This window comes from Lethenteron reissneri, chromosome 1, assembly GCF_015708825.2.
Source record: "Lethenteron reissneri isolate LAM-NWPU_2019-01 chromosome 1, ASM1570882v1, whole genome shotgun sequence".
Lineage (NCBI taxonomy): Eukaryota > Metazoa > Chordata > Hyperoartia > Petromyzontiformes > Petromyzontidae > Lethenteron > Lethenteron reissneri.
In genome coordinates, this window is record NC_083779.1 from 3146235 (window position 1) to 3164301 (window position 18067).

Genomic DNA, 18067 nt, shown 5'->3' on the forward strand with positions numbered 1-18067 from the left:
TGCAGCAGCAGCGCCGGATTAAGCTCGCACGGGACCTGTAGCACATGTTATAAAGGGGCACTGAAGTACAATAAGTATAACCCGTAAAAACTAAGTTTTTCACTCTAAATCCTTTATATGCGTGACGGCTAGAGTCCTCTCGTCCTCTGGCTTGAGATGGCTGCCACCTATGGGTCAGATGATTGTCTGCCAGCATTAAACAATTGGTAATTAAATATTTAATTTGTTTTCCCTAAACAGTGTAAAATTTTGGAATTTTTTTTCACGAACATTAATTGTCTCGCACAACGAGTCTGTGTGCAAAATGTCAGCTCGATTGGATCACGGGAAGTGGGTTAAAAAACGACCGAAAGATTTGCACAGTCGTAAGCAAGCAAGCACGCAAGCAAGCAAGCGAACTTAATATAAAGGATTTAAAAATAAAAAAAATTTTGCCTAAAAAGTGTACAATTTTGGGAATTTTTTTTTCACGAACATTAATTGTCTCGCACAACGAGTCTGTGTGCAAAATGTCAGCTCGATTGGATCACGGGAAGTGGGTTAAAAAACGACCGAAAGATTTGCACGGTTGTAAGCAAGCAAGCAAGCAAGTGAACTTAATATAAAGGATTTAAAAAAAAAACATAATTAAAAAAAATTACTTGCATAGTAAAGTAATTGGATTTTCCCTTTGGTTCTTTCGGTAAAGTCACGTATGTATCTTTGTGATATCTGTCTGCTTATATGTCTGTCTATAGTTTTCTGGTTAGATTTTTGTTGCTATTTCATTTATACCTGATGATGATTGCTTGTGTTGCAATCGAAACGTCGTATGCTATTATTTAATTTATTATTTTATCTTTATACATGACTTTACCGAAAGAACCAAAGAGTAATTCCTGCAGTCACGAAAGCTCCAAATTAAGATTAATTGTATTTTTTCATTTGCTATACAGCCAGATAATACGAAAAATCGCTAACCTCAAACACCCAGTCGTTCATAAAAGTTGAAGGCGGTATAGTACTATAGTAATAGAGCAAGTGCAGAATCACTGAACCGGAATTGATAGCTTGAAAGCATTTAGTGCGGAGCCGTTGAAAGTGCGGGGCCCGTAGCAGATGCTACTAGAATAATCCGGCACTGCACTGCAGGTTACAACGGCACAATCACCCACGCAGTCACTCACTCAACCACACTTGAGGTCACAACAACGCACTCGCCCACCACTCGCTCATCACACTGCAGGTCACAACGGCACAATCACCCACGCACTCACTCGCTCAACCACACTTGAGGTCACAACAACGCACTCGCCCACTCGCTCATCACACTGCAGGCCACAACGGCACAATCACCCACGCACTCACTCAACCACACTTGAGGTCACAACAACGCACTCGCCCACCACTCGCTCATCACACTGCAGGTCACAACGGCACAATCACCCACGCACTCGCTCACTCAACCACACTTGAGGTCACAACAACGCACTCGCCCACCACTCGCTCATCACACTGCAGGCCACAAACACTTCTCTTTCCGTGCACCGCTTCGCTTTCGAAATGCCTCCTCCCATCGTCTCTTTCCCCATCGTCTCTTTCCCCCCCCACCCCCAAGCTCCTACAATAACAACGTGTTACACTATTTATCTATTGTACCATCAATCGTGCTGTTTCTTTTGGGGACTTTGGTCCGGTGCTTAGAAACCGTGGTTACCAAAAAAAATAACGGCACATTTGATAATGAAAAAGCAAAAAACATATATTTGAAACCTAAAAATTTTCGTTATCACATAGGTATGCACCATGTGAGCCAATTGTTATGCAGCCAAAAGCATTGAAATGTATGCCATCTTCTTGGTTCTTTCGGTAAAGTCACGTAGAAGGGAAATAATAAAACATAATAAAATAATTCTCACGACGTTTCGGCCACAACGCAAGCAGCCGTCCTCAGGTGAAGAACAGGGCTGCTGGAAAGACAGCGTCTGAAACGTCTGAAACCAGACGCTGTCTTTCCGACAGACCTGTTCTTCACCTGAGGACGGCTGCTTGCATTGTGGCCGAAACGTCGTGAGAATTATTTTATCATGTTTTATTTTTATTATTTTATTATTTCCATTCTACGTGACTTTACCGAAAGAACCAAGAAGATTAATCCCTGCAGTCACGAAAGCTTTAAATCGAAATATCTGCCATCATCAACCACGGTCAGTCTGCTGCTGGATGAAGGCCTCCATCTGTTTTGTTGCCAGAAAAAAGGGGGAAACCTATTATCATATGTTGGTACTGGCAAAGGAGGTCCCATGATGCAGGTTGTAAATGTTGTGTATTTTCTCTCCAACACACCGGTTAGTGCTGTACTAGTGACGAACTGGCACGTTCTGTTTACGTGACAAACCTTACTAGTTGACCGTGTCGGGTGGTGGCGGGTTTAACGACACTTATATTTGCGCGATCTAACCCAACAAAAATCTATCATGGATGATATTGGCCGCGAAAGCCTGCGTGTTAAACTGCTCCATTCAATTTGTACCGCGTTCCCCAAAGGGCTTTTTTGCACGGAGCAACAACACCGCGCGCCTTGCAAGACCCCCCTGGGGTATTTCTCTAGCTGATGTAAGACCAAAGCACATTGCTTTTCATGCTATGAATTATAAAATACAAATCGGCGAATTCAGATCTCAGTCGTGGGTCAATTCAGCCTTTCACACCTCCGACGAGATCATTAAAACTAGCGCCGCTTGTATAAAATCAAGTGGCTGCCTAATGAATAAACCAGCACCGGCCATAAGAATGTGGAATTTTCACCAGACTATAAACTATACAAAACTAAACTATTTTTTATTTTACCAGGTAAGGCTCAATGAGCGACGTTGCTATTTTTCAGACGTGACCTGGCCACAAATGATAGCTCAACGAAGTGGCTGATCACGTGGAAATTTAGAGCAGCCAAATAGTCTTAAACGTGCGATGTTGATTCGAAATGTGGAGGGAAAAAATCGAAGCACCCGGAGAAAAATCCACACGACCACGGGAAGTGAGACACACACAAACTACAAATATACACTCTTTGGTTCTTTCGGTAAAGTCACATATAAAGATAAAATAATAAATTAAATAATAGCATACGACGTTTCGATTGCAATACAAGCAATCATCAGGTATAAATGAAATAGAAACAAAAATCTATCCAGAAACATATAGACAGACATATAAGCAGACAGATATCACAGAGATACATAGAGAGAGAACAAAACATAGGCACACTCTCTCTCCGCCCCCTCCCCCACCCCCTCCCCCGCATGCTCCCTTCTTTGGCTGCTATTCTGTCATCAGTCTCATCCATCAACCATTACCTCCTTGTACCAATGTATCCTCTGCCTAGGCCCGCAGACTTTTCTTAAAATAAATACATCTCTCGAGTTTGCATGTGTTCTCTCACAAATGTTTCTCTTCCACTCTTGAATTCACAACGCTACGATGCTTATTTCCGCAATTTTAATTCTGACGCAAAGATTGAAAACTTTACTCTTTTAGGCACATTGATGTGTTTCTTTTCAAAAATAAATTAAAATTTTACAACACTCGTGTATCATTTTTATCCCGGTCTGCCTTCAATAGTCGCTCTAAGCATACATACCCCTTGATTTGAAGCTCTCGTGACTGCAGGAATCCATACTCTTTGGTTCTTTCGGTAAAGTCGCGTAGGTACAAATAAAACAAAATAAATCACGACGTTTCGATAGCAACACAAGCCATCGTCTTCAGGTGAAAATCGCTACAGCCGCAATTATTTATCATGTTTTATTTTCTACCTACGTGACTTTACCGAAAGAACCAAAGAGTATACACACTCCGTCGTTACACTTAAACAAACATTGCAAGTGTTGGGAAATCACCGATTAAAAAAATATGCTGACCACACGCCAATCACATCAACATTTATTTCTCAGCTGTGCAAGGGGAGTGAAATATATTTATACGACTCTAAAGTAGAAACGGCCACGTGCCCTTTGTGGAATGCGCAAATGAACACAGCAACAATGTTCCAGTGAATGCACAGCGACAGTTTTTGCAATGAAGAATTAAGTGTGAGATTAAATAAAACTTTCAACATCAATAAAAGCAGCAGGACAGCACTGAACGGAATGCTTTTCAAACGTCCGCTCCGCGATGCGCAGACGGCAAAGAGTGCATTGATTAACAAACGTGCGATATAAATTAAAATACAAAAAATAAAATAATTGACTTACGGGCAGTGGTGGAGAAACATACACCGACACACATCGCTGCCTTGGTCGTTAACACGGCCTCAAGACAATACACCGTAAATATTATTTTACCCACTCGAAGGCAGATCCTATTAGACGCACATTTTATTCCCGTTATCCACACTTCAGAGGAGAATGTGGAAACCACGATGGACGTTCCACCACGTAGAGGTGACACTTATCATCCATGCTCGGATAACAGATGGTGATTGACGAACTTCAGCGAGACCATCGCTGGGGTCGGATCGGCTTTGGCTCAAACCCATCGGTTGGTGCGGTTAAACGGGATTCAATTACCGTCATGTTTTTTGATACAACTCATTGAATATACGTCAGAGTATCAATGGTATCAATTGTGTGCCAACTGCTGCCTGCAAAAAGTCACGAGGTTACCGCAGACAATTTAAAACGTCAAGACACCACGGAGATTCATCAGATGGGTTAAGCGAACCAAGGCCATGTCAAAGGCCTCTGAGCGGCAGAGGTCGCAAACGGGTTTTGATTCCTAACCCGTACTCGTACACGGCCGCACCAGGGTCGCAAACGGGTACCCGTACCCGGCCGGGTACGGGTACGGGCCGGCCGGGTACGGGTAGGGTACGGGTATCGGGTACCTGATTGCGACCTCTGGGATGAAGCCATGTTGCAGGCGCGGGTGGGTTGATTCTAGGAACTTGAATTGTGAGAAGAGACAAGACGTTGGGAAATGAGTGACAAACGGTTACTCACCAGTGACTCACGGCCTACCCGTACCCGTACCCGGCCGCACCAGGGTCGCAAACGGGTACGGGTAGCCGGGTATCGAGTAGGGTACGGGTATCAGGTACCCGGTTGCGACCTCTGCTGAGCGGGCACTGCTAGAGATCACGAGTTTTGATTCATCAGATGGGTTAATTGAGCCAAGGCCATGTTCAGAGGTCTGTTCTGAGGCCTCTGAGCGGTAAAGACCACGAGTTTGAATCCAGATCACGGTCGATCGTGATTAAAGCGTGGTTCTCAAGCGTAGAGAATTTACGATCTCGGTGACCAACGCCAACTTCATCTGAACGCCTGCCGTCACGATCCAGCACTGGGGATTCAAACATTTTTTTTGTTCCTTGGATTGCCATTGCGATGGACGGGGACGCTACGCAGGGGCAAGGAGAGAGAGTTGACGCCACCTACTGAGGATAAAGCGGTGGCTAGAACGAAGGGACCTTGAACACGTTTCTTGCGATCTCATCTCCTCGGAGCGTTAGCCGACCCACGAGACGATGTTACACTTTTTGCTTGTCGCCAGATGGAAGAACGCAATTCGTTAAATAAATACGTCGGTGACCCAACGCGTGAACAAAAGAAGGCGGGCGGCCAAAGCCTTCCCCTGACGTGTACAGCACTGGAAATATTTCACCGTTGTAACTAGAAGTAAAAAAAAACACACGCATCGGTGTAAAACAAACTGACGTAAAACAATAAAGTAATTGACAATCATTTGAATTGCAAGTTTGTAAATGTGCACATTATTCCCTCGTTATTCACAAACTTGCTATCCGCGATTTTGGCGATCCGCAAATCGCATCGAGAGATAGAAATTGATGAGCTAAAGTGATCAGATAAAACGAGAGAGAATGTGATAAGAGAATGTGATGCGAGAAAGTGATTAGATGAAGTGATGAGATTAAGAGATGTCTGATGACAACTGTCATGTATTTAACAGCTTATTTACGTACCTATTTAAGGGAATTCATTAATAATTAGGTTTTTGTAGGCCAACATCATCATCATCATCATCCCCGAAACGTAATGTTCACGGGCATCTCTGGAATGTATCCGTCACGAATTAACAAGCATTTGAAAGCTTTACATTCCCGCGGAATTGAGCGAAATGTTCACGAAGGCGGTGGGGGTCCCCACAAGAGAAAGACGTTCAAGATTCAGTTTCCCTTCCACTGCCGCGGAGGTTTTCGCAGCCCGTGGGGGGTAAACCGTCAGACTCCGTGCCCCAAGACAATCGGTACAAGTCGAAAACACAACAGCGAGCTGTCCGTTTAATATTTTTTGAAAATGCCGTGATACTGATGACGAAATATTTTTAAATCCTTTATATTAAGTTCGCTTGCTTGCGTGCTTGCGTGCGTGCTTGCTTGCTTGCTTACGACCGTGCGTGCTTGCTTGCTTGCTTACGACCGTGCAAACCTTTCGGTCGTTTTTTAACCCACTTCCCGTGATCCAATCGAGCTGACATTTTGTACACCGACTCGTTGTGCCTGACAATTAATGTTCGTGAAATTTTTTTTCAAAAATTTTACACTGTTTAGGGAAAACAAATTAAATATTTAATTACCAATTGTTTAATACTGCAGACAATCATCTGACCCATAGGTGGCAGCCATCTGAAGCCAGAGGACGAGAGGACTCGAGCCGCCACGCATATAAAGGATTTAGAGTGAAAAACTTTGTTTTTATGGGTTATACTTATTACGTTTTCGATCGATACACAGATAACGTGCCCTACTCTACAACCTCTGAAGTGAAGTGAAGAGAAAAAAAATGACGTTATATTTGTGAACAGTCTAGGCGCAAATGTGGCGCTTGAATTTTGTAAATATGCAATATCAATCCTGTTTGTTGGTTAAATATTGGGTGCATTCCTTTAAAAAGTGAGAAGTTTAAATAATTAGACAATCTTAGTTTTCGGAGGCTCCCAAACCTGAAAACTATTGTCTATATATGCTTGTCTGTGGTTAAGTAAAACGTTTTTATAAGTATCCGTGTGCAAACTTCGACTCCCAAATAAAACGAGCGTAGATTGACAGACGTGTTCCAATTGGAGCCAGAATGACTGAAAGTTGTATGGCAACGCCATTTACCGGTCAACCTTTGACATAAATAAAAGCGCATTTGTTTGAGAATGCGTGCTGCTAACCAACTTTGAAAAAGTACAAAAAACTGTGTACATTTTAATTAAGGAAATCAACGGATTAACTTATGAATACATTCTTAATATCCATTACTATAGGTGACGATGCTTCCAAGCACAGACTGCTTGCAATTTAAGAACCAAACGGACACACGATATTTGTACTTTGCTTGTAGATGTTATAATATATAGTCTAATGGGTGAGCTGGTACCACGAAGATCCTGGGTTCAAATCATTCCAGGCAGGAGTGAAGTAAGATGCCAAGTGTAGCGATGGTCTCTGTCCGATCACCAATTACTGCACACACACACACACAAAAACACCATCACATTGAAATAGTGTCTTGCGCTTGCTTGGCTAAACGACAGCTCTGAGAATTAAAAATATCGCTTTCACGGTCATGCGGTGAACGATTAAATCTAAAACTATTTAAACTAGTTTTTATTGTAACCAGGAGGTTCCCACCAGTAAAATGTTGGTCTAAAAGCTTGTCCGTGCAGCGGAGCACTCGTGATCTAAGCAGTCCGGTGAATGAAACCTACTTGAGAGAACGGTGCGTGGGATCCTCTTCCTCACCTGCCGTTTACGGCTGCACAGCAGCATCAGAGAAGGGTTTAATGAGTCCGTAGTTGAGGGCCTTGGACAGACACTCGCGAGCCAATATCACGTTCTGGCTCTCCGAATCGCTGCCCTCCTGCTTTGCGATCAACGACAGGATTTCCATCATCTCGCTCTCCATCAGTTTCTCGGCGATGCCCTTCTCGGCGCTCATCAGGTTGAGGGTGACGGCAAGCCCGCGCACCTGCAGGTCCTTCTTCTCGTGCATCACCAGGTGCTGCAGGATCTCTAGCCACTGCGACGTCTGCAACAGGAAAAGTAATTTCGATGTCAAGCTTTCGTGACTGCAGGGATTCATCTTCTTGGTTCTTTCGGTAAAGTCACGTAGAATGGAAATAATAAAATAATAAAACATAATAATTTTATGTTTTATTTTTAATAATGTTTTATTTTTAATATTTATTTTTACAAATATTTATAATAAAACATAATAATAATAATATTAAAAATAAAGCATAATAATTGTATTGTTTTATTTGTATTATTTTATTATTTCCATTCTACGTGGCTGAGCCGGTGGTGGAAATTCCACGTTCCTATGGCAGGTTCGAATGTCCCAAAAGGAAGACCACCGTTGTGGCTTCATCGCAGAGCGTGCGAGGGAGAAACACTCTATCCCATATTTACAGAAAAGAGTCCACATTTCTGCTGTACCGCCTTCACCTGGCGAAGGAAATTTCCAATGTTTGTGTGATAATCCACGGACCCTCGCTGCCGTCAACCCACAGCCGTGCACCTGGTGAGAAACCTGAAGTGGAGTCAGTCACGCCAAGCTTGGCACGTACCACTTGTGTGGCTTTAGCACACAGCTTCGTGTTTTCGGTCGTTAGCATGGCCAGCGCCCCAGAGGCTGCCATCTGCACCTTCTCGTCGTCCATGCCGCTGTACAGGACCAACAGCTTCATCCGATCGTTACCGTCTGCCTCAAACATCTCTTGCACCTGCGAAGGCACTCGTGGGAAAGGGGGTGGAACGAAACAGGCGCGCTCAACGATTCGCCGATGAAGAGCGTAAGAATCCGTGATCGCGCCGAGATTCTGACGCTCTCGGTGTGATCACCCGAAACCTGAAGTGTGAGGTCATCACCAACCTCCTTGTTGAGGACCATGTTGCACATGCACTCGGTGGCGGCGGCGCGGATTTGCTCGTGATCTTCGAACATGTGGCTTTCGATCATTGGGAAAGCCTTCTCTTTGAGCATCTGCTTCCTAGAGTGCAACAAACATATTCAGTGCCTCTGCAGTTTTGCTTTTACGTGCAAGTGTTCAACTTTCATGAGTAAGTTTTTTTTGTTTAATGTATCTTTCCCGCCAACCCCCCCCCCCCCCCCGCCAATTCCTTCGCGATTGTGCTTTCGTCTTGGGCAATCGCCCGCGTATATTTTTGTCCGGGTCCTCCTGTTTTTCCCTCCACATTTAGAAACATGCGTTTAAGCCACTTCATTGAGGATTTGTGGTCAGGTTGCTTTATAGCTCCGTGGGCCTTAAAATAAAATAAAAAATATATATAGGATGCTTCAAAAAATGTTAACACTTATATGGGACTATCGTTTTGAACGGAAAAAGAACGGATAACACACTGTATTATCCGCACATTTCTAGTGGTATTGTTGCAAATTCTCAGAAGTGTTAACATTTGTTTTAAGCACCCTGTATACACGATACCACAACCAGCAAACGGTGCTTCCAGCAATACGATCGCTCACCTCAGCTTGTCGTTGATTCCTGCCAGATTAGTGAGGGCCATGAGTGACTCGAAATTCTGCAGCCCAGAATTCTCCATGTTCAGGAGGCTCACGAGGGGACGCACCACCTCGTAGATCTGCGGTTACAGGAATTCACGACAATCCTCATTACAGTGATTTAAAGCTTTCGTGACTGCAGGGATTCATCTTCTTGGTTCTTTCGGTAAAGTCACGTAGAAGGGAAATAATAAAGTAATACAAATAAAACATAATAAATAAAATTCTCACGACGTTTCGGCCACAACGCAAGCAACCGTCCTCAGGTGAAGAACAGGTCTGTCGGAAAAGACGGCCGGGTACGGGTACCCGTTTGCGACCCTGGTGCGGCCGGGTACGGGTACGGGTAGGCCGTGAGTCACTGGTGAGTAACCGTTTGTCACTCATTTCCCAACGTCTTGTCTCTTCTCACAATTCAAGTTCCTAGAATCAACCCACCCGCGCCTGCAACATGGCTTCATCCCAGAGGTCGCAATCGGGTACCCGATACCCGTACCCTACCCGTACCCGGGTACGGGTAGGGTACGGCCGGGTACGGGTACCTGTTTGCGACCCTGGTGCGGCCAGGTACGGGTAAGGAATCAAAACCCGTTTGCGACCTCTGGTTGATAGGTATGACATCTGTCAAAAATGACTGGACATTCATAGGCTCATCGGATTCCTTCAGCCTTAAGTAAAAAAAATACGATTCTGATACAGTAATAAAATTAACCCGTAAAAACAAAGTTTTTCACTATAAATCCTTTATATGCGTGGCGGCGAGAGTCCTCTCGTCCTCTGGCTTGAGATGGCTGCCACCTACGGGTCAGATGATTGCCTGCCACCATTAGGCAATTGGTAATTAAATATAATTTATTTTTTCCTAAAAAGTGTAAAATTTTAGAAAAAACAATTTTCACGAAAATAAATTGTCACGCACAACGAGTCTGTGTGCAAAATGTCAGCTCGATTGGATCACGGGAAGTGGGTTAAAAAACGACCGAAAGATTTGCACGGTCGTAAGCGCGCAAGCAAGCGAACTTAATATAAGGGATGTAAAAATTAATTTACTCTGCAAAAAATAAAAAATAACCGGTTGGCATTCCCCCCAAGGTACTTACCCTCTCGCCAGGAAAGGCGATCACTGGGTTGGCCGTGATGGTGATTTTGGCCAAGGCTTGAGCGGCTTTACTCTTTCCCACTTCCGTTCCTTCCAGGGCGAGAGGAATTAAAGCCTGCGGCGAGTGGGGCGGGGGGCGGGGGTGAACGTGACAGGTCCGAGGTAAATGAAACGTTGTAGTTTCAGAACATTGCACATGAAGACTATAAAAAATATAAAGTAGACTCTCGATTATCCGCGTACGGTTTATCCGATTTGCGGATTAACCGCGCACCTTGAAATTTTAACATAAATTAGTAATTTAACACGTAGCAGGCTTTCGCGACCAATATTATTCATAATATAGGTTTTTTGGGTCAGATCGCGTTATTTATAAATGTGTCGTAACCCTCCACCACCCGACACGGCCAATCAGTAAAAAATAAATTGAATTAAATGATGACATCACCCTGATGCTGCTCTATTTAAGACCGGAAGCAATAGGAGAGCTTCACCATTCTTGCCCGATGAAGTTGATTGTAACTATCAGCGAAACGTCGTGCTCAACTTAAAAAATGCTTCTTGGTTCTTTCGGTAAAGTCATGTAGAAGGGAAGTAATAAAATAATAAAAATAAAACATACTAAAATAATTCTCACGACGTTTCGCTGTCTCCCCGACAGACCTGGTCTTCACCTGAGGATGGCTGCTTGCGTTGTGGCCGAAACGTCGTGGGAATTATTGTATTATGTTTTTTTAATTTTATTACTTCCCTTCTACGTGACTTTACCGAAAGAACCAAGAAGATGAATCCCTGCAGTCACGAAAGCTTTAAATCGAAATTTAAAAATGCTGTTGAATCTCTCTTCAGCACACCGGTTGGGCTAAAGAAGTGAATTATTTTGTCCTTTGAAAAAGTGACACATTTTTTACTGATTGGCCGTGTCGGATGGTGGAGGGTTACGACACATTTATAAATAACGTGATCTGACCCAAAAACCTATATTATGAATACATTAGTAACTCGTGGATTTTCCCTTGAGCCCAAATTAATAAATCTAAAATAGTTATTAATTTTTATTCTTTAAAATATTTATTACAATGCTTACCCCGAGCTCTCATACTCTGATGGTGCATTGTCTTTGAGTTGTGCGCCTTTTGGCGTCATCTGGTCCAACACCATGTGAGACTGGGCTCTAAGGAAAGCTGTCTCGGGTGTGGACCAATCAACTTCAAGGACAGTGCATACATTATCAGAGTTATGTTTTTTGTTTGCATTATGACTGCAGGTATTGTGGTCTATGCAAACGTGACTCCTCGTAAAAAAAGGTGTCAGTTTTGTTGCCAGATAGAAGGGTAAAAAAACAATTATCATATTTTTTTACTGGCAAATGAACTACCAATGGTGTAAATGATTTCTTGTTGCGGTTTTGTTGAAACCGACACTTCTTACCTTCCCACCGCCTTCTGCCACGATCGTTCCCCTGTTTTCAGTTTCTTCCACCAGTGCCAAGAACACCCTGAAAGCATTTCACATTTTAACAAGGCAATTAATAATGTCCAGACCACTGTAGAGACGAAAAAAAACATCGTCAATAATTAACAATGTCTAAAAAAAAGTATAAACATGATACCCTGTTCAGCCCTGCAAAAAAAAAAACGTTAAATAAATCTCGAAATATTTACGTATAAAATGTGAAGTCACGTAAAGGAAGGGGTGCCCTGAAAAACGTTACAACCCAATAAAATATTAAATCATAAAAATTCATGAGAATAGCTTTTCCCATTTTTTCTGGCAACATAAAAATGCATATTTGGGTCCGATCATGCGAGCGCGATGCAAGTTTGTGTCGTACACCCGCCTCCACCCGACACAAACGAATCGACGAAAGTTGTCACGTGAACAAACGCGCCGATTCATTTCTACTTCATTGGTACGTTGGGAGGAGCAATCCACACACTATTGACGATCAGCTACGACGTTTCCATTTTCCTTCACTCACTGTCACCATACTCTTTGGCTCTTTCGGTAAAGTCGCGTAGTTAGAAATAAAATAAAATAACATCGTGACTTTGCCGAAAGAACCAAAGAGTATGGGTTCCTGCAGTCACGAAAGCTTCAAATCATCACTGTTACCAATGAAACCAATTCTAGTTTCACACTCGTAGTGTTCAAGTGCCGGCTTGATTATACCGGCCGTTGTAGGCAGCCAATGAATGGAACGCATTCAAGAGTACGTCCATCGTAGAACCCCAATGAAATCGAGACTAACAGCCTAATGAAATAAATGAAATCTATCTAACTAATCCATCGGGGAGGGTCGAGCGATGACCATCGGAGAGAGATATCGTGTGCAAGTGTAATAAAGGTCGTTGAAGCGACTTCTGGAATCCGGTCTTTATTTGTTTTTCATTACAGCACTCCTTCACGCTGCTGACAGACAGCGTGAGAGGGATAGAGAGAGACGCGCGCAGCCACGTGGCAGCCTGGACCACGTGGCAGCCTGGACCCCGCGGCAGCCTGGACCACGTGGCAGCCTGGACCCCGTGGCAGCCTGGACCACGTGGCAGCCTGGACCCCGTGGCAGCCTGGACCACGTGGCAGCCTGGACCCCGTGGCAGCCTGGACCACGTGGCAGCCTGGACCCCGTGGCAGCCTGGACCCCGTGGCAGCCTGGACCACGTGGCAGCCTGGACCACGTGGCAGCCTGGACCACGTGGCAGCCTGGACCACGTGGCAGCCTGGACCCCCGCTCTCACGTGGCCCCCTTCCCTTCGTTCGTTCCAGTTCTGACCACGTGTTGCTCGTCTCCACCCCTATTTAATACCCGGGTCACGTGGTACGTTTCCACCAATCCTGGTTAGCCCCTATGGAATCTTCTAGATTCCACCGTAGGCTCCCGGGACCACGCCCCTGACTCGTCTCCCCATTGGCTGTGGCTAAAGCCAGCAGAACCAATCCTCTACATACAGCTGTCACCTTTCCATTCCTAGGCTTCCCCCCATTGGCTATGGACCAGGACCGGCAGAACCAATCATCGTGACGAGTTGTAATCCCTCAACGACCCGGATATAACCTCACATTTCACAAGCGCAGCAAGGCGGGTTATTACATCGCACGATCGTGACAGGTGGTTCACGGCAGCTTGGGGAGGCCTTCATCCAGCAGTGGATTGAATACGAGCTGATGTTGACGATGGATGAGTGTCTCACCTGGACATGAGCTCCTTGCTGGCGTCGGTGAGCACGGCACTGTCCGACTTCACCATGCAAACCAGCGCGGACACCAGGCCAGCCTTGAGCAGCTTCTTCACGCGAATATTAACAAACTTCTTCTTGTCCTGGAAAACATGTGCTTGCCTTAGGGTGCGTGGAAGTGTAATAAAGGTCGTTGAGTCGACTTCTGGAATCCGGTCTTTTATTCAACTTGCATTACAGCTTTCCTTCACACTGCTGACAAGCAGCGTGAGAGGGATAGAGAGAGAGACGCACCGCCACGTGGCAGCCTGGACCACGTGGCAGCCTGGACCACGTGGCAGCCTGGACCACGTGGCAGCTTGGACCACGTGGCAACCCGGAGCCCCGCTCCCGCGTGGCCCCCTTCCTCCGTTCGTTCCCGTTCTGACCACCTGTCGTTCGTCTCCACCCCTATTTAATACCCGGGTCACGTGGTACGTTTCCGCCAATCCTGGTTAGCCTCCATGGAATATTCCAGGCTCCCTCGTAGGCTCCCGGGGCCACGCCCCTGACTCGTCTCCCCATTGGCTGTGGCCAAAGCCAGCAGAACCAATCCTCTCCTTACAGCTGTCACCTTTCCATTACGTCAGGGCCACGCCCCTAGGCTTCCCCCCATTGGCTATAAACCAGGACCGGCAGAGCCAATCACCATGACGAGTTGTGATACGTCAGTGAGCCGGATATATCTTCACATTACAAAAGTAATGTGATTCACAGTGCCCTTCATGGAACATTTACAGCAACACACTCGATGAGGAATTTACCAATTTTCCCAAGCACAGCGGTCCCAGGAAAGAACTTTGATAATACTCTTTGGTTTGTTCGGTAAAGTCACGTAGGTAAAAAATAAAATAAAATAAATCCCGACGTTTTGGGCGCAACACAAGCGTCCGTCATCAGGTGGGAAAGCTTGGTCTACTGCCGATGCAGACTGTTTTAAAAAGCTTCAAATGTAGAATTAACTTTGATACTCATAAAGACCAATCAGGGCTAACAAAACATCATTATTTCTAAATATAAAACAATAAAAACAAATGTATTTTTATTATTTTATTGTTTCCCTTCTACGTGACTTTACCGAAAGAACCAAGACTATGAATCCCTACAGTCATGAAAGCTTTAAATCATTATTTCTGTGCGCACAGAAGTATTAACAGATGCACGGAGTTACAGACGTACTATGTGTGCATGTATACTCCTCGGTTCTTTCTGTAAAGTCACGTAGGCAGTTGCAAACCCTCGTGTTTTTGTACGTATGTATTTTGGACACATACCTCGGATGGACAACAAAATTACGAGCGTTGTTGTTGTTGTTGGAAAGAACCCGAAGGAGAGACAGATGACGAAATAAGAGAGTGGTGGTGCCAGAAACACGTGCACCACTTGAGCAGATTGGCACACGAGACAGAGAGGAAAGTGGAAAAAATATGGGGAAATGTGCAGGGGACACCTACACGGGCTATTTGCCCATGGATCGTGATGTGACATTGAAGTGGAACTTCTTTGGCGCCGTACGTAGCCAACTGCGCTAATCGGAGGTGAATTATATTATGATCGCGGGGTTGGCGAATATCACCCCCCCCCGTCCCGTCCCCCACACTTCACCGGGTTACAAACCTCGTGTTGTTACAAACCTCGTTCACTTGATACAGCTATCGTGCTGTGACGGTTCCACCTAAAGACGGAAGCTTGTGTTGCCTCCGAAACGTCGTGATTTTTATTTTATTTCTACTACTATAATTTCTATTATTTTTATTATTTATTTTTATTTTCACCTACGTGACTTTACCGAAAAAAATCTAACAAAAAATAATATCCAGGGCCTACCTTGGCTCCTCCCACCCTCAACCAGTATATATACAAGGACTGTTTTCTTGGAATTTCTCATTTACTTGATACAGCAATCGTGCTGTGACGGTTCCACCTGAAGACGGAAGCTTGTGTTGCCTCCGAAACGTCGTGATTTTTTATTTTATTTTTATTTTACTTTTATTTATTTAAATTTTTTACCTACGTGACTTTACCGGAAAAAACCTAAGAATATACAAACCTCGTGTTTTTTGTTAATGTGTCAAGACGCTGAGCGGGCGGGCGGGCGAGCGGCTGATCCGAGCGGGGGTGCAAGTCTGAGAGACGCGTTCGACGCGCGTACCTTGGGGTGTAGCTCGGGCACGTGCTGCTTAGCGTACTTGGCGAGCTCCACCATCTCCACAGGAGGCTCCTTCTTGTCGTAGCTGTTGGTGCAGTTGACCAGCGTGGAGGCCACCGCGTACAGGATGGTCTTATCGCTGGACTGCGTCGCCGACCGGAGACATTTCACACGTCGTCGAACGGTGAACGTCTCTCGCACCGTACGTAGAAAACCATGGTGTGATGCAACGTGTCTTTAACGAGGTGCAAAATGTGTCGTGAACTAATTGCTTTTTGCGTTTAGTTTGTTGTGCGTCCCCCCCCCCCATACCTCCAATTATCACGGTCAGCTACATTGGGTGCGAAAAAAGTTCAACATAAATACATAGCGACATACGATGTGGCCAGCCTCGATCAAAGCAAATCGGCTTACGATTCGAAATTGATTTTTATTTTTGGTCAGGCTGCGTTGACTATAAATTCCAATGTGTGTCGTACACCCTCCTCCACCCTATACGTACAAAATGGTATATATTGGTACATATTCATTCTCCGTCTTCGAAAGTGAGCGAATACTGTAAATGTTAGATTGAAATTAAGATGTATTTATTCGTACAATATTTGCGTAATGTTTGTGTAACTTAATTTTGTAATTGTCACCATGATCAGTTTGCAAATAATCCACCCGAGCTAACCCGTGTCAAAAAAGGAATACACATGAAACAACTATTCAGGTTTGCGCAATATTTTCGATTTCTCATGTGCAGCCAAATCGCTGAAGTGGAGTCTGTCTCTACGGTGAGAAACCGGTTGCGCGACCGCTCGCAATCGGTTGCATAAAACGTCTACATGTAAGCGATCAGGTTACACGCAAACCAAGTCGTGCAACTGATCGCCCGGAGTGTCTTCGGGAATGAAAGGTGGCGGCACTCGAGCGATTTGTCGCTCGCAACAAGAACGGTACCTTGGCTAATTCCAGCATGCATCGCAATGCATCTTCGTCTTCAACAAATTCATCCTTCACGTCAGCATCGAGAGTGAGATAGGCCATACCTTCTATGGCCCACTTTCGCGTTCGGATGTCGATGGTGTCATTGGTTAGCCACCTGAAATGACACGATTAATTAAGTAAACGACCGCTGTTCCATATCATCGTCAGCATCATCGGGCATGTTTAATCCACTGCTGGTCGAAGGCCTCCGCAAGCCACCGCCACTCACAATCCCATGAATGTAATCATCCACTCAGCACCTCACTTATTTTATTTCACAAGGTAAGCCCCACTGAACTATATAGCTCTTTTCAGAAGCGACGTGGCCACAAATTATAGCTTAAGAGGCCTGAAATTGCTTGCTGGTGGAAGGGCCTCAACTAGAGGGAGCTCAAGACGCCCTCGACTGGATATTTGATCTTCTCTTTCACAGTTCCTAGATATCTTGGAAGAGATGTTAACTCTCTTGCCTGGTATACAGGAGTTTGTGGGTTCGATCCCGACCCCGACGCCTGTATATTTGGAGTTTGGACGTCTCTTTCCCATTGGTGGTGTGGATTTTTCTCCGGGTCCTCCAGTTTTCCCCTCCACATTTAGAATCAACATCGCGCGTTTTAGAGTATTTGGCTGCTGCTATAAATGTTCACGCGATAAGCCACTTCATTGCGATATCATTTGTGGCCAGGTCGCTTCTGAAAAAGAGCTACATAGCTCAGTGAGCCTCATTTGGTCAAATAAATCAATAGTAGAAGTTGACAATACCCACACTTCACACCACCACACGTGGCCCTGCCTGTGGACTAACTGACACTGTACCCATGTACAGATAGTCCCCGAGTTACGATATTTCAATCTTACGATGGCGATAGCGATACGGCACAATTGTAAAATATTTGAAATTTCGCGCGGCAGGCAAAGGCAGCAGCGTACGAGGTTACGATACTGTACTTTGGGATGCTGGGCAATACAGTTTTGTAATTAATAAATACATACAGTACTGTATATAGTTTATACAATACGGTACTGTAAATTGCTCTGTTTTGCTAAATTATCACCATTCTTTAAGACTCCTGGGTAGGCTAGGCCATCTTCGACTTACGATATTTTTGACTTACGATGGGGT

The 18067-nt window shown here is 44.7% G+C and overlaps 1 protein-coding gene across 2 annotated transcripts in view; it reads right to left on the minus strand.

Annotated features, from left to right (window-relative positions):
- Positions 1–3909: 3909 nt before the first annotated feature.
- The window catches only part of LOC133344637 (protein unc-45 homolog B-like), a 31374-nt gene continuing 17216 nt past the window's right edge, over positions 3910–18067 (minus strand). For both annotated transcript variants that reach the window (XM_061554783.1, XM_061554700.1), the window contains exons 12-21: positions 16918–17059; positions 15976–16116; positions 13800–13927; positions 12040–12106; positions 10610–10723; positions 9474–9589; positions 8859–8976; positions 8554–8709; positions 7727–8012; positions 3910–7447 (exon numbers count right to left, since the gene is read on the minus strand). In XM_061554783.1, the coding sequence (XP_061410767.1) occupies positions 7734–8012; positions 8554–8709; positions 8859–8976; positions 9474–9589; positions 10610–10723; positions 12040–12106; positions 13800–13927; positions 15976–16116; positions 16918–17059 (1261 nt within the window). In that variant the 3' untranslated portion in view covers positions 3910–7447; positions 7727–7733. The remainder of the gene's footprint in view (positions 7448–7726; positions 8013–8553; positions 8710–8858; positions 8977–9473; positions 9590–10609; positions 10724–12039; positions 12107–13799; positions 13928–15975; positions 16117–16917; positions 17060–18067) is intronic.